The sequence below is a fragment of the Tripterygium wilfordii genome, chromosome 7 (assembly GCF_013401445.1).
Source record: "Tripterygium wilfordii isolate XIE 37 chromosome 7, ASM1340144v1, whole genome shotgun sequence".
NCBI classification, from domain to species: Eukaryota; Viridiplantae; Streptophyta; class Magnoliopsida; order Celastrales; family Celastraceae; genus Tripterygium; species Tripterygium wilfordii.
This window is the reverse complement of record NC_052238.1, coordinates 3,064,617-3,085,100: the sequence shown is the minus strand read 5'-3', so window position 1 is coordinate 3,085,100 and position 20,484 is coordinate 3,064,617. Positions and strand designations below refer to the sequence as shown.

The 20,484-nt window shown below is 39.7% G+C and overlaps 5 protein-coding genes across 8 annotated transcripts; 3 read left to right on the top strand and 2 right to left on the bottom strand.

The window, feature by feature from the left end:
- Nucleotides 1–1,025: 1,025 nt before the first annotated feature.
- LOC120002176 (beta-glucosidase BoGH3B-like) lies at nucleotides 1,026–4,751 on the bottom strand. 2 transcript variants are annotated; one of them, XM_038850805.1, is made up of 10 exons: nucleotides 4,609–4,751; nucleotides 4,245–4,373; nucleotides 3,398–3,797; nucleotides 3,135–3,225; nucleotides 2,913–3,055; nucleotides 2,498–2,741; nucleotides 2,303–2,407; nucleotides 2,020–2,202; nucleotides 1,734–1,938; nucleotides 1,026–1,626 (listed from the first exon to the last, which is right to left on the bottom strand). In XM_038850805.1, the coding sequence occupies exons 2-10, from the start codon at nucleotides 4,363–4,365 to the stop codon at nucleotides 1,139–1,141; spliced, it is 1,980 nt and encodes a 659-aa protein (XP_038706733.1). In that variant the 5' UTR covers nucleotides 4,366–4,373; nucleotides 4,609–4,751; the 3' UTR covers nucleotides 1,026–1,138. The 2 variants fall into 2 exon arrangements, with proteins under 2 accessions (XP_038706733.1, XP_038706732.1); XM_038850804.1 differs by having other exon boundaries at nucleotides 4,245–4,751.
- A 961-nt stretch (nucleotides 4,752–5,712) lies between these two features.
- On the top strand, nucleotides 5,713–8,260 carry LOC120002179 (beta-glucosidase BoGH3B-like). Its single transcript, XM_038850808.1, has 8 exons — nucleotides 5,713–6,125; nucleotides 6,216–6,306; nucleotides 6,409–6,554; nucleotides 6,659–6,902; nucleotides 6,996–7,100; nucleotides 7,199–7,381; nucleotides 7,462–7,666; nucleotides 7,757–8,260. The coding sequence occupies exons 1-8, from the start codon at nucleotides 5,713–5,715 to the stop codon at nucleotides 8,236–8,238; spliced, it is 1,869 nt and encodes a 622-aa protein (XP_038706736.1). The 3' UTR covers nucleotides 8,239–8,260.
- A 1,026-nt stretch (nucleotides 8,261–9,286) lies between these two features.
- On the top strand, nucleotides 9,287–11,658 carry LOC120002462 (wall-associated receptor kinase 2-like). Its single transcript, XM_038851239.1, has 3 exons — nucleotides 9,287–10,148; nucleotides 10,240–10,389; nucleotides 10,502–11,658. The coding sequence occupies exons 1-3, from the start codon at nucleotides 9,287–9,289 to the stop codon at nucleotides 11,656–11,658; spliced, it is 2,169 nt and encodes a 722-aa protein (XP_038707167.1).
- A 556-nt stretch (nucleotides 11,659–12,214) lies between these two features.
- Nucleotides 12,215–15,029, top strand: LOC120002167 (wall-associated receptor kinase 2-like). Its single transcript, XM_038850777.1, has 3 exons — nucleotides 12,215–13,125; nucleotides 13,196–13,345; nucleotides 13,471–15,029. The coding sequence occupies exons 1-3, from the start codon at nucleotides 12,261–12,263 to the stop codon at nucleotides 14,625–14,627; spliced, it is 2,172 nt and encodes a 723-aa protein (XP_038706705.1). The 5' UTR covers nucleotides 12,215–12,260; the 3' UTR covers nucleotides 14,628–15,029.
- LOC120002168 (zinc finger CCHC domain-containing protein 7-like) lies at nucleotides 14,490–18,765 on the bottom strand. 3 transcript variants are annotated; one of them, XM_038850779.1, is made up of 8 exons: nucleotides 18,286–18,765; nucleotides 17,606–17,749; nucleotides 17,360–17,518; nucleotides 16,553–16,714; nucleotides 16,313–16,429; nucleotides 15,953–16,060; nucleotides 15,546–15,789; nucleotides 14,490–14,709 (listed from the first exon to the last, which is right to left on the bottom strand). In XM_038850779.1, the coding sequence occupies exons 1-8, from the start codon at nucleotides 18,655–18,657 to the stop codon at nucleotides 14,639–14,641; spliced, it is 1,377 nt and encodes a 458-aa protein (XP_038706707.1). In that variant the 5' UTR covers nucleotides 18,658–18,765; the 3' UTR covers nucleotides 14,490–14,638. The 3 variants fall into 3 exon arrangements, with proteins under 3 accessions (XP_038706707.1, XP_038706706.1, XP_038706708.1); XM_038850778.1 differs by lacking the exon at nucleotides 14,490–14,709 and having other exon boundaries at nucleotides 14,898–15,789; XM_038850780.1 differs by lacking the exon at nucleotides 14,490–14,709 and having other exon boundaries at nucleotides 15,631–15,806.
- Between the last annotated feature and the right edge of the window lie 1,719 nt (nucleotides 18,766–20,484).

The following is a 20,484-nucleotide window of genomic DNA, read 5'->3' as shown; positions in this document are numbered from 1 at the left end:
GATCAGCGCCATTGCTGCTCGCGGTTCTACACGATTATAGGGCTTTCTTTGTTCTGGTGCCCTTTTGCGTTAGTGGGCCTTTCCCTTGAACGCTACATTATCTGGGTATTGGGCTTTGATCAGTTTTCATTAGTCTTCTCAAGTTGGACTTCTATCTTGAATTGGGCTTGGGCTTCTATTCTTTATGAGTCCAATAGATACTTTTGTTTATATATTTTATCTTATTATTTTTGTCTATGTTAATTAAATGTACTGTTCTCTCTTTTCTTCTTCTACCAACCTTCTTCTTCGAATTCTACTGCAACATTCACAATCTTGTGATAGGACTTTGTATCATACAAAGTATAACATGGTATCGGAGCCTTCCGATTCTCCACCAACTTCTCCATCTACACAGGCAACAACAGATGCTGGTATGACCTCTTGATCTTTGTCCGATGTATCTGTGTGGCTGAAGAGTGGTCAGGTCCTCTTCTCGAATATTGCTGCTTTTCAGCTGCAGGTTACACAAATGCATGCAATGTCACTAATGTGCATGGTCGACTCTAACTACTTTGGTGCCTAAAGCTGCACAGTCAAATAATGTCCCATTTTAAATAAATAAAATTACGAAGTGAGACGATAATCACTCAAGTTCTAAAATATTGACACTAAGTAATAATGACTTGTGTCGTACCCCGTTTTCCCCCAAATCCCAAGGACTCAATCCCTTTCACAGTTTCCAGAGACCATGGATGGGGCAACATTTCATTACTATTATCATTTCAACCCCTCATTCCCCATGGTGTTTACTAGAGTTGTTTGTTTCCCTCTGGACCTCTCAACATAAAAATTTTCTCAAAGCTAGCATGCTTGGCTAGTCATGATAACGTATGGGTCTTGACCTCAGATTATTGCTTGCTAAGAGTGAATATAAGCGCAAGATACTACCATAGGCTGAGCAGTGTCTTTCGGGTTTAATCAAAATGGGATATTGAAAACCTGAGCAAGGACTATTCGAAACTAATAACCATTCAGCATTCAAATGAAATCTAAATCAACTAATATTATTCCGAAATCTTACTTTCTTTGACCTCAGAACTGTGTATGGAAAAATTCATTATTCTTCTAGAGCTTAATGTTGTCCAAAGCCTCAATATTACATTTCCTTGACGGGCTCAGTAGTAAGACCAAAACCAAAGGGGAAGAGTGGATCATAGTGAGCATCACCAACATTCATTGGTAGCTGATCAACTGTTTTAAACCATGTCCGGGCAAGCTTTCCGGTGAATCCATAGTCCCCGAACAGAACATCAGCAATTCCTTGGCCTTCGGTGCCTGGTAACCATGCAGCAACAAGTGCTTCTATTTGTGGAAGATAAGGTTCCATCACGACAGGTCTGCCGGTGATGGTGATAACAACACACTTGACACCACCACACACATTGCTGATTGTGCTAGGACCAGGTTCCATAATAGTCAAGTTCATGCTGTCTCCTTTAGTCTCAGCATAAGGAGGCTCTCCAATAGCAACAATGGCAAAGTCAAAGTTATTTGACTTGACAAAATCGCTACTAGGGTTTTCACTGTAAACAATCTCAGTGCTAGGATCAACAGCAGTTGAGAGTGCATTAAGGATTGTGGTTCCTGTTCATTAAAAACACACAAGGAATCAGTTAATGTACCTTTAGTCGTAAATGTGTGTGTGTGTGTGGGGGGGGGGGGGAATTAGAAGATGAAGTGCATTTACGTACCATAAGTGAGGTTGTTCCCACTAAGTCCCTGCCAAGCAATAGTCCAACCCCCACATTGATAACCAAGATTATTGGCATGAGTTCCAGCAACCAAGATTCTGGATGCATTTTTGGGAAGAGGTAGCAATGGACTATCAGCATTCTGTCCGTTCTTCAAGAGAACAAGCGACTTCCTAACGGCTTCCCTTGCCAAATCTCTATGCATCTGCGACGAAAAGTAAACAGTTTAATAGTGCTGGAGAGATACTTGAGATGTTACTGTAAAGAAATTGAAAGTGAAACTGACCTGGCCCCCAAGATGGTGCATATAGGTCTGATCAGCCATGGGGTTCTCAAACAAACCCATTGTGAATTTCACTCTCAAGATTCTCCTAACAGCATCGTCAATACGACTCATGGGAATAAAATTTTTCTCAACCAAGCTGGTCAGGATATCGATGAATTCGGTATGATTGAAAGGAAGCATGACCTGAAAAGTGTTCAGCAGACACAATAATATCATGGCATGTCTTATTTGATTATTTCATCTATGAACAATTTCAAATGGTATATAGAATAGATATTGTAACCATGTCTATTCCAGCTTCAACGCTTTTGAGAACTGAGTAGGTGTAATTTGCATGTATGGGTGTGGTGATCTTATCAATACCTTGCCAATCAGAGATAACAAAGCCCTGCACCTTGCAATAACCCAAATATTAGAAGACCAAGGATCATTTCTTTATTGAAGAAGTTGTGTACAAAAGCTATCCGAAATACAGTACCCTGAACTTTAAGGTATCCTTGAGAAAATTAGTGATAAGATCACGGTTAGCATGCATCTTTTCCCCATTCCAGCTTGAGTAGGAAACCATGACTGTGGCTACACCCTTCCTAATAGCATCATAGTAAGCTGGCATGTGAATGCTGAACAGTCCATGCCTATCAATCACAGTGTTGTTCTCATTGATACCCTTGGTGGTGCCACCATCGCCAACAAAATGCTTCGCACAAGCCGCAACCTTATTACTGTCACAAGGAATTTGTTTTCAAGTATTAGAATCAAGTTTGGTTATTGATTTCACATCAAACACTTTTCATCAGATCAGAAGGACCAAACAAAGCGTCAAGTTGCTTAACTTGATTTGTTGAGTTAGAACAAATAATGCGAAAACAGAATCACGAGAAGTACATATTTACCTTGCAACATAAGGAACACCCTTTCGTGAATTCAAAGGAAGGTCCCCTTGCAATCCAGGTATGATTTCTGTCATTTCCCTGACAATGGTTGGGTCCTCACTGTAGCTCTCATAACACCTTCCCCATCTAGGATCTCTACAAACCTATCATGAAAGCAGTTGGCAGTTAATCGACTTACGGAGATAAACATAACTTCATCTGCATAACTTAATCTGTATATACCGCAATGCACGGGGAAAAAGCATAATTAATCCCAGTAGCTCTAACTTCAAGAGCAGTCGCAGCACCAATCCTTTTTGCAAGGGCAGGGTCCCTGCGACAAGATAGATTATCATATGAGTAATCTCAGATCCTACGTGTCACAAATGCACAAATATTTCAGAGAACTAAATCAGGAAGGGAAAGGAAAAACATATCCAGACAATCAGATTGCAAATAATCAAAAATATAAAGAGAGAAACACAATGTTATCATATAAATATTACCTAGTGGCTCCAAGACCAACGTTGTGTGGGAATATTGTAGCCTTATAGACATTATTGTGGCCGTGAACAGCATCAATGCCATAGATCATAGGAATCCCAAGACGGCTGGATAGGGATCCATTCTGGAAACCATTAACCATGTTAATCCAATCCTCAGCAGTGGCCTGAGGGAGTGGCGTACTCCCTCCTCCACTGAGTAGACTACCAATAGAGTAATCCCTCATAATCTCAGGAGTAGCAGCAGTTCTGTCTAGTTGAACCATCTGACCAATTTTTTCCAACAATGTCATTCGACCCATCAAGTCTTTGATCCTCATATTCATGGGTTCATCTGGGTTTTTATATTTTAAGACCTCTGCTTCAGCTGAGATGCATAACAGGATGCAGAACAAGAAAAAACCTGCAATTCTAGCCATTCTTATTCTACAAAAACAAATAAATTGCCTTAAACTTAACCAACTGAAAGAACTGAGAGAAGATATTCAAACACGAATCTGTGGACCCTAACAGAAAGAAAACATAAAAGTGAAAACAGAGCAAAGCATAATAAAAGTGAAAACAGACTAAAGCATAATAAAAGTTGTTCAATGGAGCGAATATAAAGGAGTGGTGATTATCTAGGACTGATATGAAAAATAGTGACAGATCAGTCTTATATTGGAAATACAAATGGATAAGAACAAATACCTCACTATGATTTGTTCTGGATTACATTAACATATCAAGCCCGGAATATTTTCTTACCAACTATACACAAAGCAATAAAGAGTAATAGGGAGTAACTTTTTATACATAAATATTATTTACTTATACAGCCTTGCCAAAAAACAAACTTCTCAGTTCTTACCTTCATATGAATCGTATTCAAATATTTTCAAACTCGGAAAGATAATCAAACTCTTCACTATCTCCAATTCATGCTGTCTTGCCATGGAATCTCCAGTAGCAAGACTTCTGATCCTCTTCATACTGTTGGCTATTATTTCAAAGTAATAAATCCTTATCGAGCAAATTAATTATGTGCATGAAAACTAAAAGAAGCCAAATTGAGAAAGAGATTCATCAACATTGTAATTGAACGTTAAATTTATTTTTTCAAGTCCAAGAGATTTATATGAACAAGCAAATCTAATAGTTAATGCCATATGCCTATGAAACTCAAGTCGCCGAGGAAACCCTAGCAGAAAAAGAAGATAAGGACAGAGAGTTACAGAGCTCCGTGAAAGATCATCTGGAAGACGCAGTGAGAGAGCCATTGTAGCAATCGAAAACCCAGTGATCGAGGATTCGATGATACAGGCGGTCACCTGAAGCAGTTCAGAACACAGGGTCGTGACTCTCGTGAGAGCGGCTCGCCGTTTCAAAAAATGGGTTGGCCCAAGCCTCTGCCTAGGGCCTAATGGGCCATATAAGTCCAGTGACCGGCCAATCCAGTGAATTGGCCCAAACTTCGGCCTTCTGGGCCATAAAGTCCAATGAGCTGGCCAATCAAAAGTCCCGTGGATTGGCCCAAGAGTCGGCCTACTTCGTCACCTCAAGTAACGCAGAACACTGGGTAGCAACTCGCAACAGACTTTCAACTTTCGAAAATGGGCTGGCCTACCATTAGACAAATGGGCCAAAATAGTTAGGCCCATTAATGTTAAAGGCTGTCATAGCCCTCTGTCGCAACTGACTGGGCCCATTTGTGCCCCAAAATGTAGCCGAGTCTGAGTGAGAATCTGGGGGCCTAGTGGGCTTGGATGGTACTGGGCCGTTTTACTATCCAGATGACTTGATTATCCAGTTGAATGTGCTGTCAGCCCAAATTAGTTTTTTTTTGGGCCCAAATTAGTTGGTAAGAAAACCAAAAAAGCAAAGCATATTTCCTCTAATCCAAACAAGTTGTATTCGAATTCAACCACCGATTTTATACCATAAAAAAGTACAAATTTGAGTACAACTGAACTAACCAAATCTAATTTAATCTCAAACTCTTAAAGACATTCCAGTTGCAAAACTGATATCAACTACTATTAACACTCAACTCTTACAACACTAAAATAACAAGTCTTATCCTTCTCAAAACTCCTACAACACTCAATATCAACAGCAAACTCTCCACTCTTGAACCACTATATATACACTCTCGACTCTCCCCATCCAACTACTATATTGAGAAAAAAAAAATCAGAATTGTTAACAGTGCAGACTTGTCAATAGGTAATTTACTTGATATTAAAGTATGAACTTACAGTTTTGTTTTTTTACTTGTTTTGATCTAGACTGAAGCAATTTTACTTTTAGCAGAAGCAAAGATGGCATCAACCGCGAAGATGGCTAGTCTTGTTTTGTTCTGCATCTTGTTCTGCTGTTTATCAGCAGAAGCAACAGGGGTGTTAACATATAGAAACCCGGATGAGCCAATGAATATGAGGATTAGAGACCTGATGAAGAGAATGACACTGGCAGAAAAAATTGGTCAGATGGCACAACTAGACCATGACGTTGTCACACCTGAGATCATGAGGGATTACTCCATTGGCAGTGTATTAAGTGGTGGAGGTCATGTGCCTTCCCCAAAGGCTACTCCACAGGATTGGGTTGAATTGGTTAATAATTTGCAGACTGGATCACTCTCAAGCCGACTTGGGATTCCGATGATTTATGGTATTGATGCTGTTCATGGACATAACAATGTCTATAAGGCTACCCTATTCCCACATAATGTTGGTCTTGGTGCCACCAGGTATATATCTTTATATGATGCCATTGCATATTTATCTTTATGTTTTGATCTGAAATTTACTCATATGATCAATGATTTACCTTATTGCAGGGATCCTGCCCTTGTGAAGAAGATTGGTGCTGCTACTGCTCTTGAAGTTAGAGCAACTGGAATTAATTATGCTTTTGCGCCATGCATTGCGGTATTCAAGCTTCTAATAACAATATGAAAAAGCAAAGATTAGTACTTTTGCACTAAATTTTCTGTCTAAAAGCTTATAAGATGTGTAACTCTTTCATGACAGGTTTGTAGAGATCCTAGATGGGGCAGATGCTATGAGAGCTACAGTGAGGACCCCAACATTGTGAAAGAAATGACAGAAATCATACCTGGATTGCAAGGAGACCTCCCTTTAAATTCGCCTAGGGGTGTTCCTTATGTTGGTGGAAGGTAAAGATCATTACTTTAGTGATTTTTTGGTATTGAACTAAACGACTTAATATGCGCTAGCTAGGTTCTTCTGATATAAAATCAAACAAAATCATTGGTTGCAGGGATAAGGTTGCAGCTTGTGCAAAGCATTTTGTTGGTGATGGTGGAACCACCAGAGGCATCAATGAGAACAACACTGTGATTGATAGGCATGGATTGTTGAGCATTCATATGCCGGGTTATTACCATGCTATTATCAAGGGCGTTTCCACAATCATGGTTTCATACTCAAGCTGGAACGGAGAAAAGATGCACGCTAATCGTGAGCTTGTCACCAATTTTCTCAAGAACAGATTGAAGTTTAGGGTATGTAAATTTTGTCTATAAAGAAGTGCATTAGTGTGCTTTTTTTAATAGTCTAGAGTAATTGGTGATACTGTGTTTTTGCACAAACTGCAGGGTTTTGTCATCTCTGATTGGCAAGGTATTGATAGGATCAAAACACCAGCACATTCAAACTACTCCGACGCAATCCTACAAGGCATTCATGCTGGAATTGACATGGTTAGTAAAAATCTATATTCCCTCTACAACTTCAGAAGCATTTCATAGATTAAGTACAAGTAATGTAACATTTACTGTGTTTGCTGAAAACATTTCAGGTCATGGTTCCCTACAACCATACTGAGTTCATTGATATCGTGACTGATTTGGTTGAGAAGAAGGTTATTCCAATGAGTCGTATAGATGATGCTGTTAGGAGAATCTTGAGAGTGAAATTCACAATGGGTCTGTTTGAGAACCCCATGGCTGATCTGACCTATGTAGACCAGCTTGGTAGTCAGGTCAGTTTCAGTTCCAGTTTATTCACATTAATCCTCTAAAATATCTCTTCAGCCTATAATATTTTGTTTTTTATGAACAGGCACACAGAGATTTGGCTAGGGAAGCTGTAAGGAAGTCGCTCGTTCTTCTTAAGAATGGACAGAATGCTGATGCTCCATTGCTGCCACTTCCAAAGACTGCATCTCGAATTCTAGTTGCTGGTACTCATGCTAATAATCTTGGCTATCAATGTGGTGGTTGGACCATGACTTGGCAGGGACTTAGTGGCAATAATCACACCTATGGTATACACATATATACACTTTTCTCTTTACTTGACACACTTGGATTAAGAGCTATGTTGTCTGATTCCTTATTATCTTGTTATGAAACAGGAACTACAATCCTTAATGCAATCTCAACTGCTGTTGATCCAAGCACTGAGATTGTTTACAGTGAGAATCCTACTAGTGAATTTGTCAAGTCCAACAAATTCGATTACGCCATTGTTGTCGTGGGAGAGCTTCCTTATGCAGAGACTAAGGGGGACAGTTTGAACTTGACTATTATGGAACCTGGTCCGAATACAATCAGCAACGTCTGTGGTAGTGTCAAGTGTGTCGTGATCACGGTCTCTGGCAGACCTGTAGTGATGGAACCTTATCTTTCACAAATAGATGCACTTGTTGCTGCATGGTTACCAGGCACTGAAGGCCAAGGAGTTGCTGATGTTCTGTTTGGAGACTATGGTTTCACCGGAAAACTTCCCCGGACATGGTTTAAGACAGTAGATCAGCTACCAATGAATGTTGGTGATGCTCACTATGATCCACTGTTTCCCTTTGGTTTTGGCCTTACAACCGATCGAGCCTGTTAAGGCAAGCTAGAATATAAGCTTTAGACTTCAAAAATAGTATAAATATATCAGGTTTCTTGCAGACTAGATAGATTTTCTAGGTAGTTGTTATTCCTGGATTTATTTTTTTAGTAGTTGGTAGACTTTATTCCAGTGTCACTAATTTTTCTATATAATTAGTCCTCAAATTGTATGATATCGAATGAATTAAGAATTTTTTTTCAATATCTATTAAGATTTAACTAGTATGAAAGTGAGAGGTCTATCATGATGACGGTGTTGTTAAGGTAGTACATGGGGAAGCTTAAAACGAGGTCATGAAGATTAGCTCATGGAAGCCTAGTAGACCATTTCAAGATGCTGATATCCCAACGACTAAGATAAGCTAAAAGATCTACTCGTCTGCATCGACGTCAGAGATTCAGACCAATCAAGTAATAATGACATAAACAGATGAACTAGTGAAATATAGTTCTTTACTTCCATAGTCAATTGCCAAGCGTAATAATTTATTTTTTTTCTAGAACTCCTCTCTCTGAATCCCCTCAAGGTCAAGTGTTTGAACTGGTATTATTCTACATTAGTGTATGGTAACTTAGCAATCCAAGTCCTTAAAAAAAACATGCAAGTATATGAGCATTGCTGCTATATAGTAATGCAACATGGAACACAGGACAGTGTCAAGAGAATAATATCTTTGCTTTGTTAATGAAGCCGTCATAAAGATTGACGACACTGAAAGCACTCTCTTGTGGTCCTAGAAAGCCAAGCCATGGAAGTCGGCATAAAAAACAAACATCTTCCCCGTGCAATTTGCAGCTCAAAATGTTTTGAAATGTTAATTGCTTAATCCCAACAATGGCCGTGCAACAAGTCCACTAACTTATCTCAATCTGTGATATCGACGGCTGAGCCATCTTGCAAGTTACTGATATAGAAGAACTGCAATGCTGACAAATTAAATTCCGAAAATGTTTTACTTTTGGGTTCGTTTTTAAATTCTAAAATGTCTCTATATATTGAAGTATAGAACACGATCAGTTAAAACTTAAAAAGAAAGTTGAAAAAAATGTGGTTGGTCTGGCTTGTTCTGCCGTGGATTTCCCCAACAACAAATGCAGCAAAAACTTTCTCAAACACCAAACCCGGATGCCTTGAAAATTGTGGGAATGTTAGTGCTCCTTTCCCATTTGGGATTGATAACCTTGATTGTGCCATAAACGATTATTTTCTGCTAGATTGCAATGCCACTAACACTACTACCCCTGAGCTTTTATTTGGAAACATGATAGTTTCCAATATATCCGTGGAGGAAGGCACAATATCTGTGTACATCAACGCAGCATCTGACTGCTATGATCAGAATGGAAGGCTGGAGAATGATTCTTTCGATGAAGTGATAACGCTAGGAGACGGTCCATTCAGGTTCTCTGCCACCCGCAACAAATTCACAGCTTTTGGCTGCGATACATCGGCCTATATGAGTGATAGCGAAGGCAGCTTCACTAGTGGCTGCATTTCTTTGTGTGATCCTCAGAACATGACAAAAGATGACTCTTGTTCTGGTATTGGATGCTGCCAGACAACAGTTCCTCGTAGCCTGAAGACATTGAATATTACTGTGGGAAGCTTTTATAACCATAGTGATATTTTGAAATTCAATCCTTGTGGATATGCATTTTTGGTAGACCAAAACTCCTTCAATGCTTCTGATTTTGGGCTGGCCAACTACTCAGACGCATCTGTGGCACCACCTGCTGTAATTGAGTGGGTAGTGAAAGAGGAGACATGTGAAAAAGCTCAGACTGACCCTACTACTTACGCTTGTAGCAATAATACTCGCTGTGATTATTCTGAAAACGGTCAAGGATATCGCTGCTTATGTGAGGATGGATTCAAGGGAAACCCATATCTTCTACAAGGATGTGAAGGTGAAAACCCAACTTACTTATATATATATATCTGCTTCTGTTTCTTTTGTTCCTGTTTCGAGCTAATTGCCTAATTCATGGCATTTGACAGACATTGATGAGTGCAAGGAACCAGAAAAATACCCATGTCAAGGACACTGTAAGAACACAATTGGGAACTACACATGCAACTGCCCACTTGGCATGCGCGGTGATGGAAAATTTAACTGCCATGGATTTCGTATCACCACAATTGCCACCGGTAATGTTCTCTGTATATTCTTCATGGAAGTAAACAGTTTGAGTTTTGCATTTGCATGTTTTTGCTTACGTTGAAAAAAAAAACACATATGATGTCTCTTCTTTGTTTGCAGTAAGTGCGGCAGTCATTTTGCTGGTGATTATCAGTCTTCTAATCTTCATAATACTGAAGAGGAGAAGAAAGGAGAAATACTTCTTAGAAAATGGGGGTGTGCTGCTAAAGCACCAACGAGTGCGAATTTTCAGCGAAAAAGAGTTAATGAAAGCTACCAACAACTATGATACAAGTCAGTTTCTTGGTGAAGGTGGGTTTGGTTCAGTTTACAAAGGAATACTAGCTGATAACATTCAAGTTGCAGTCAAAATGCCTAAAGGGTTAGATAAAGCTCAGGTAAACAAAGAATCTCAGCATGAAATTGGCATAGTTTCACAGGTCAACCACAAGAACGTAGTCAAGCTGTTAGGCTTGTGTCTGGAGACCAAAGTGCCATTACTCGTTTATGAATTCATCCCCAATGGAACTCTCTATCAGCACCTGCATGATAAGAAATCGCGCATTTTGAAAACATGGAAAACTCGACTGAGGATTGCAGCAGAGATGGCTCTAGCACTTGACTATTTGCATTCCCTGGCAAGCCCTCCAATCATTCACAGCGATATCAAGTCAACAAACGTACTCTTGGATGATAATTACACGGCAAAAGTGTCGGATTTTGGTGCTTCAGTGCTGATTTCAGCAGATAAAACTGTCATAGCCACAAAAATTCAAGGGACTTTTGGTTACTTGGATCCTGAGTATCTGATGACTGGTAATTTAACCGAAAAGAGTGATGTCTATAGTTTTGGTATCGTTCTATTGGAGCTTCTCACCGGAGAAAATCCTTGCTCTTCTTCAAGGTCTAAGGAGAGGGGTAGCATTATTCACTACTTCGTATCGTCTCTGGAAAGTAACAGTCTCTTCCATATATTGGATTTTAAGGCTGCTGATGATGATGAAATGGAAGAAATAGAAGTTGTAGCTGAGCTTGCAAAAAGATGCGTTGACAGCAGCGGTGTAAGAAGGCCAACAATGAAGGAAGTCGCGGAGGAACTTGCAAGGCTAATGAAGCTCCATGTGGAAATGTCAGCTCAGCAGGACAGTGAAGAGACACAGCACTTGCTAGGTGAATCATCATACCCTTTCCATGAGATTGCTTCTGCAAAGGCGAATCAACCAGACACGTATACTGTGTCAAGATTCGACATTGAGAGTTATGCTGACAGCATTTGATCAAGTCATACACAAACGACCTTAGAATTCTAGACGTTCTACTCAGTTAACTAATAAGAACAATCTCAGCTTCATCATGTGTGAAAAGAGCTCTAGAGCTTCTCTTAGGGGATGTGTAAAAAGAGCTCTAGAGCTTCAAGTTTCAGTGTCAGTGTCCCGTGTCCGTGTCTGTGCTTCCTAGATTGCTGCTGTAACAGTAATGCAACATGAAAACATGAAAAATGTCAGCCTTCAGGTCTAAAAGAATATATTTGTTTGTGTCTATGACCTAGTCAAGAACATTGTTGGCACTGAAATCACTTCTTTGTGGTGCAAGGAGGCCACGCCATTATTTGTCACAATCTTGATATTGACAGCGAAGCTTCCTCGCAAGTTGGTGATAGAAAAATTACAATGCTGACAAAGTAAGGCCTGCAGAGTCGTATTATTCATTGACTTTTTCAGCTTTAACAAATTTTTTTCCTAAAGACTTTCAATACAATGTATGGAGATAGGCTGGACAAATTGTTTTCTTCGCCACTTGTGGTTTGTCTATATATATGTGTGTGTGTGCGTGTGGAAAATAAGTCGTAGATGGATTAGAAAAATAAGCTAGACAAAACATGGTAGAACTTGAGAAGATGTTGCTATGGCTTGTTTTGTTATGCATATCTCAAGCTACAAAAGCAGACATGGCAGATTCATATGTCACAAAAGCTGGATGTTCTGGTAAATGTGGGAATGTCAGCGTTCCGTACCCGTTTGGGATTGGCGAAGCTTCTTGTGCCATAAACAATCATTTCTTCATGAATTGTAGTGATATTAATCTCTTCTTTGGTACTAACATGCCTATTAATACCATATCAGTGGAGGAAGGAACTGTATCCGTAAACATCCAGGCAGCTTTCAACTGTTTCAACGCGACCGGGCTGATTCAATGGTTCAATCAGAGCATCACATTGGGAGCTGGACCGTACAGATTCTCAGACACAGAAAACAAACTAACAGTTTTTGGTTGTGATACATTTGCTTTGATGGGCGACGCGGATGGAAATTTCAGCAGCGGTTGTCTTACCTTATGCAGTGATGCTCCAACCATGGAACAAGAAAAGACCTGCTCAGGTGTTGGATGCTGTCAGACCCCGATTCCGCATAATCTAAAGACATTAGATATTATTGTAGGATCTTTGTCTGATCACAAAGACGTTATGGACTTCAATCCTTGTGGATATGCATTTGTGGCTGATCAAAGAACATTCAATGCTTCGGATTACGGGTTGAGTAACTACTCAGATGCAATTGTGAGACCAGATGCTGTGATAGAATGGGTGGTAAGTGAGGAGACCTGTGAAGAAGCTGAGGCAAACAGCAGTACATATGCTTGTGGCAGAAATACTAACTGTACCTACTCTGAAAACGGCAGAGGATATCGCTGCTTGTGCAAGGAAGGATTCAGAGGAAATCCTTATTTCCCAGATGGATGTAGAGGTGAAATATTAATGTTACTTTTTTTTTTTGAATTTTGTTTTTCTGTGAGCTAATTCTATGCATTCAACAGACATTGATGAGTGCAAGGAACCAGAAATATATACATGTAAAGGAAGTTGCAAGAACACAATAGGGAATTACACATGCCACTGCCCAGTTGGTATGCGCGGCGATGGAAAAGTTGGATGTCAGGGATTTCGAATAACCACGATTTTCACAGGTAATCCTCCATTCTTTTTCTGAATGTGATTAGGCTCCGATCTAGAAAAAGAAAAAACAGAAAAGAAAAAGGAAGTTGTTGGAGTCTCTTGACGATCTTACACCCTTTAATCTTTTTGTGTGCAGTTATTGGGGCAACCATTGTATTGGTGATTATCAGTGTTCTAGTCTTTGTGATATTCAAGAGGCGAAGAAAGGAGAAGAACTTCTTAGACAACGGGGGTAAGTTACTGAAGCACCAACGAGTAAGGATCTTCAGTGAAGCAGAGCTGTTAAAAGCAACCAACAACTATGACAAAAGCCGGTTTCTTGGCGAAGGCGGGTTTGGTTCAGTTTACAGAGGGATACTGGCTGATAACATTGAAGTTGCAGTCAAGAAGCCTAAAGGGGTGGACAAAGCTCAGGTAAATGAGGAATCTCAACAAGAAATTAGCATTGTTTCACAAGTCAATCATAAGAATGTAGTCAAGCTGTTAGGCTTGTGTCTGGAGACCAAAGTTCCATTGCTGGTTTATGAATTTATCTCCAATGGAACACTTCACCAGCATATCCATGACAAGAAATCGCGCATTTTAAAGACATGGAAACCGCGCTTGAGGATCGCTGAAGAGACTGCTCTAGCATTGAATTATTTGCACTCTTTGGCATACCCTCCGATCATTCACAGCGATGTCAAGTCGATGAACATACTCTTGGATGATAATTACACTGCAAAAGTGTCCGATTTTGGTGCTTCAGTGCTGATTTCAGCGGACGAAACTGTGATCGCCACGAAAATTCAAGGAACTTTTGGTTACTTGGATCCTGAATATCTAATGACTGGTAATTTAACAGCGAAGAGCGATGTTTACAGTTTTGGGATCGTCATCTTGGAGCTACTAACAGGAGAGAAACCTTCCTCCAACTCAAGGTCCAGCGAGAAAGGTAACATTATTCAACACTTCATCTCATCATTAGAAAACAACACTCTCCATCAAATATTGGATTTTGAGGTATCCGATGAAGATGAAATGGATGAGATAGAAGTTGTGGCGGAGCTTGTAAAAAGATGCATACATAGCAGTGGCGTGAAAAGGCCAACTATGAAGGAAGTAGCTGAGGAACTCTCCAGGCTTAGGAAGCTCGGTGAGGACATGTCAGCTCAGCAGAACGGTGAAGAGACAGAGCATTTGCTTGGTGAACCTTCCTACTCTCCACCGAGTACTGTCACTGCAAATGTGAGTCAGCCAGACACATATACCATAAAAACGTTCAACATCGAGGGTTATGCTGACAGCATTTGATCATACCAGTTCTACATTACATGAAAACGTGCATACCTGGACTCTCCGTTTGTATGCAACTCTTCAGGCACCTGTTTTGTTCCTGTATGGAAGGCTAAAAAATTGTATGGTCCCATATTGCAAATGCAAGATACGTCTGAACAAATTCATATATCAAGAATAACTACAGAAATGCCCAAGACATGGATTTTTTCCTTGTGCATAATTAGAGAAGTTTCAACTCAAATTAAAATTATATAAAGCCCCTAAACTTATTAATTTCAAACAAAATGCTATGAAGCTCACAAAATAAATTAATAAATAAATGACGACATATTGCTCCTGTTATATGACATCTAACTTCTATATGCCACATCAACATGGAATTTTCAAAGAGTTTTTGGGAATCAGGAAAAAAATAAATTAGTTTATTTTTTTGCTCCATCATACACTTGAGCCTCCTCTGTGGCTGGGTTTCAACATGGTGTTTCAATTTCGAACTCAGATCCAGAACCATTTTGCCACCCCTAGGGGACCAGATGATCTCCAGTTAGGCATCATCATCTTCCTCTCTAATTTTCTGCTCCTTATCTGTGTCTCCTCTTCTAAACTACCAAGAAAATCTCTAAACTCCTTAGCACTGGTCTCTTGAAATTCAATGGTTCATGCAGCCAAAATTTCAAGATCCAACTATTACAACATGAGAAACAAATCTCGTATCACAAAAGACCTACCACCAATCATGATTTCTCCCAACTCCATCATCAATGAAGTCACCAAACCTTGATGCCGAATATCTATGCGGAACGGCTTTAACTGATCCATTTGATACTAGGGTTTCATAGCAAACCTTGTGCATTTTTTTATATGATTGTGAACTAGAATTGTGACTGCCTGAAGCCATAGAAGAAATCTTATGACCCTTGATAGATGGAGTACCTGGAGACCCCCAATGATTCTTTCGGGACTCCCCTCGTGAGGAGTCCCCAGGACGTTCTGTCATCCAGCCACCTCTCTGTTTTGATTTCTGTGGTGTTGCAAAGCTTCTTTCTTCATGGTGGGATCTCCTCTTTTTATGAGCCTTGTCAAGAATTTTGGATGCAGAGCTGTTCCCTCGGTTATTCTTGTATTCTATACAGAATCTTTGATCAGGGGCTGCTGAATCACGATTCCTCCTATTAACCTGCAGCTTCGCAAGTGCTTAATGTTACCACAAGAAACAAATGTTAGGTGGGGGTGGGTTGGGCCTTCAGACAAGGGGAAAATGGTACAAAATACCATCTACAATGAAATGAATATGCAGCAGTTAATGGTTCCTTGAACAAAAAACACATGTGTGCGCTCACCTTAGCAGAATAAGTGCATTCACGAGCAAAGTGTCCTTCTTTCCCACACCTGTAGCATGAACTAGGCGAGGCTTCACCAGTTGCTTCCTGACGCAACCTTGCACATGCCTGCATGATGAATTTCACTTTGAAAAAAATGCAACATATCAATGATATCAAAGATGTTTTTGTGTTCTAATAACAATAAAGGGTGTCAAATATTTTAGCCATCTCACCAAATGCTTCAGGAAAGTTGGCAAGCATTTTACAAACTCAAGCATCAATAAAAATGCATAGCATCTATCTTGATGTATCCAAGAATAGAGCAAACTCACAACAAAGCCACAGATAAAACATTAAAACATAATAAAAAGCATTTACCAAACCGGTGTGGCCCAGCCGACCACATTTATAACATGATTGTTCTCTTCGGCCAGTATCTACATAGTTAACGCAACATAAATGGCCAAAATTCTTGCAGACATAACATTGTATTCCCTGGTCAAAGAAAGTATCGAACATATAGTCGCCACAAATTAACACAGCTCGAAACTCACATGAAAAATAGAAAGAACAAGAAATGAGAACAAAATGATCACATAGTAAGAAGCCTTAACAAACCTTGAGATCATCGTTGGAATATTCACCCTCACATAAAAACATATCATGCCCAGAAGTTCCACACTTCATACATATTTTAGAACTCCGTGCACCAAATTTGTATTTCTCAGGACAATCTTTGGCACGATGGCCACTTTGTTTGCAAATAAAGCAATCTTGTGCCTATAAGGAAATTAAATATTGGATTAAATACTAAGATAACTGCCGATTTGTATTGACGACACAGGAATACTAACACCCCAACCAACTAATTTAACGAACAAACGGAATGATTTTATGCAACACCCTAACACAGGAAAGAATGGTTATTTTATTACTTGGTTTAAGTTCCACACTTAAAATGAATACGTGCACTGCGCACAACGTTGATAACTGTTGTTAAGAGTACGCCCATGCATGAATCTGTATCAACCCACTAAGCTTGCATGTTGCATAACTGCACAAGCCTTTAACTACCCTCAAAGAGCACGTACAAGCACAGCTAACATAACCAAGCATGGGTTACATGTACACAAAATAATGGATATTTGGAAAATGCATGGATACAAAACAGGTTCGTTTGATAGGTGAGAGCAAGATTTATCAAGCTAAAAAAATATAAAAACTGATGATGATGCATTCATCGAGATTTTGTTTTCTTTATATCTTACTCGCTATGCCTACTAATATGATTCCCCGAGGTAGTAGGAAAAGAAAAGAGAAAAGACTAAAGATAATTCAACCCCACCAATCTTTACAAATGCTTCATTGAGCAAAAAAAAAAAACAGTAAGGCATGCACCTGTTAAACAATATTTAAAGCACAAACCTTCGAGCATTGCTTAGCACCATGGCCTAGACATCCACAAACAAAGCATGGCTTCTTCCGCTTAGCGGATGTGCAGTTCACCATCATATGACCTTCTTCACCACAATTATAGCACACCCCCCAACTCTCATCTGGGGTATCAAAATATCTCGGCCCTCGCTGGTATAATGAATATAGATTATACTACACTGAGCCTTCACATTGGATTACATTTTCAAAATGTAGAACACAGCAAACATTACTCACAAGAAGCTTTCGCAGCACACTGTTGTCAGAAATCCTGACTGCATCTGGATCCAACGGCTCAAGCATCTCTGTGGCTTCAACCATCCCCGCCTTCTTCACTTCTTCAACCATTACAACCTTCACCTCTTCGTTTATGGCGCTTACCTAATGCAGTAAAGGATTAAATCTTACCACATCTGAAATTACATGCTCGTGATAAAGCGAGAACCTAGCAAAAGAAAAGATAAGGGGAAAAAGAATATGCTGTAACATGACATTATATCACAGAACCTAAATCCATGTGAATTCAACTAGCAACCCAAATAATTGGCTAACTGTTTTAGCACGGTTGAGCTAGAGCCAGAACAAACAACTCAGCTACACCAGTTCGGTTGCCCTGTGATAACCTTCGGTTAAACTGGATATTTTAAATCAATAAGAAAGCCTCTACAAGGTTTTAACACGGGTCGAATATCTTTTTGTCCATCTTTCAGCAACCAAATAAGCGCTAAGGTTCAAATCACCATTATTTCTTTATCGCTCCCCATAGTTGAAATTGTTCAACTCCCGTTTTCAAACTAATGAGCAGCAAAAGGAAGGTGATAACATGCTTCTGCGACAGCTATATTTTTTAGCAACTACTTTCCATCGAAACTGCCAGAAAATACAAAATAATTGAAATTCATAAAACAAAAACTCACGGATTGCTCCCCAGAAGATTTCTTGGTCTTCTTTATCTTCTTACGCTTCACATCAACTACAGCCTCGCTGCCACTACCAGTTCCACTGGTATTCGCAATAACAGCCTCAGCAACCCGTGAAGAGGACGTAGACAGATCCCCCACAATACTATCTCCGACTAAATCAGCATCGCTGTTCGACCTTGTCGCGCTTATCAGGACAGCCTTCTTCACGATCTTCAGGCTCAGATCCTCGTTAGCCTTCGGGTCGTCGTCCTCCTCACTTATGCTCACCGCTATTACTCCCTTTTCTTCATTCGTCACTTCTTCTTCTCGATCGGCTTTGGCTTTTCGCTTGTCCCTCTTCGCCATCGCTTGGATTTCCAAAATCATAAAATCGGAACCGTAAGAACGGGAATTAGGGGAGAATGGGCTCCATAGGAAGCTAGGATTCGTCTATGCTTCGCGTATCGCTTTCGAATTTTCTAAATCACAAATGGGTGGTCCGACACGTGTTTTGGGCCTTTACCCCGTAAATAACTAAATATATATAAAACCACGGCCCAGGGACCTATTGTCCAAAATTAGAGGTTTATTAAGATTAAGGGCAATGCTTGGATTGAGTGACCAAGTCTACCGTAGGGTCAAGTTGTAGATCCTAAAATATACAATTCACTTGTTATCATAGATCGAGACCTATAATAATCTTACAAGATCAAAGGAAGGTTGACAGTCAAACTTGGACATTGGTGTGATGTTGGCCGAACAAGCTCAGATGGTCAAGTCAGTCAACGGTGGGAGATATTTAAGTGAGAGAAGTGAAAGGCTTTTAGAGAGAGATGGAGAGATATATCACGTAGTTGAGAGAGTAGATGAGGAGGGGTCCTCCTCTATTTATAGTGTTTTAGGTCACGTGGTCAGCACGTGTTGACCGTACGGACGGGCTTCTTCGTTGGGTCGTAATTGGGCATGCGGCCCAATCTATGATTCATTTGGCATCTAAAGTATTGGGCCTTAGATGTTTGGTCTTGCACCCATTGTAATTGTGGGCCTTGGGCTTTCGCTTAGACCTGGGCCAATCATACCTTCGGATGGATATGTGGGCCTATCTAATAATGGGCCTCATGGGGCTCCTCGACTTATGCTCAAGTATTTCGGATTAGCGGTTTTTGGCCCATACACAATTAATAAGGATTAGGGAGGGATAATTAATTTTATATTGCTTGTATTATAGGAGAGACTTAAGTGGGGTGAAGGATCAAAAATCATCACAAATCTCTCTTTTTTCTTTTTTAAAATTTTTGATTCTCATATGATGATTTTGGAACTTTCCACCGTTACGCCTAGAAGCACGACATGATGCTTGTATCACTCTTCCACAATCCCATTTTGACGACTTAGGTTGTTGTCATTTTGCTCACCGCTACTACCAGAGTCACTTTTACTTTCTTTTCCTCTCGCTATTGAACGGAATTGACGGTTGAATAGTTTATTGATATTTCAGATTGGTCTTTGTTCTTCAACCAAAAGACTCACAAGTTTTTGGTCCTAAATTTTTCAGGATTGAAGAGTCCAAAAATTGTATAAAATCCAAATTAAGCTGTAATTTTAAGTTTCAATTCATAAAATGTATGGGTCTCCAATTTTCGGTGACCATTTGGACCGGAGAAGAGATGAGTTTTGAAGTTTTTTAAGCGACCGACTTATTGATGGTGTAGGTTGCTGGGATGACGACTCAATGGGGTGGATCTAAACAATTTTTCATTCGAGTGGTTTCAAGTTTTAAACAATTTTTTGGCTAAATCAATGATCATTGATGGTCAGGTTTTGCTTGAGGAGGTCAGTGGAAATTTAACGGTAGCCGGAGAGTGATTTTTAGCAACGGCGGCCGTTGGTGATGGGCCTGATGGCGGTCTATTTTCCAAATTTTTTTCTTATTTTTTTAATCAGTTTTAGTTTGAGCCGTTGGTTAAATTTAAAGACTGAGATTAAAGGCTCATAATATATAATATAAATATGGATAATGTTTGAGACCCTCAAAAAATGACTCTTAAAACATCCTATTTAATATGGAGTGTTGGATGTGAAGTGACCCTATATATGTGATTTTAATCAATGATTATTTTAATGTCACATGGATTTGAGAAATTTTAGGGTGTCTAGCATTGTCCTATAAATATATATATACACTGTGACATTTTGTTTACTTTGCCAGTTTCA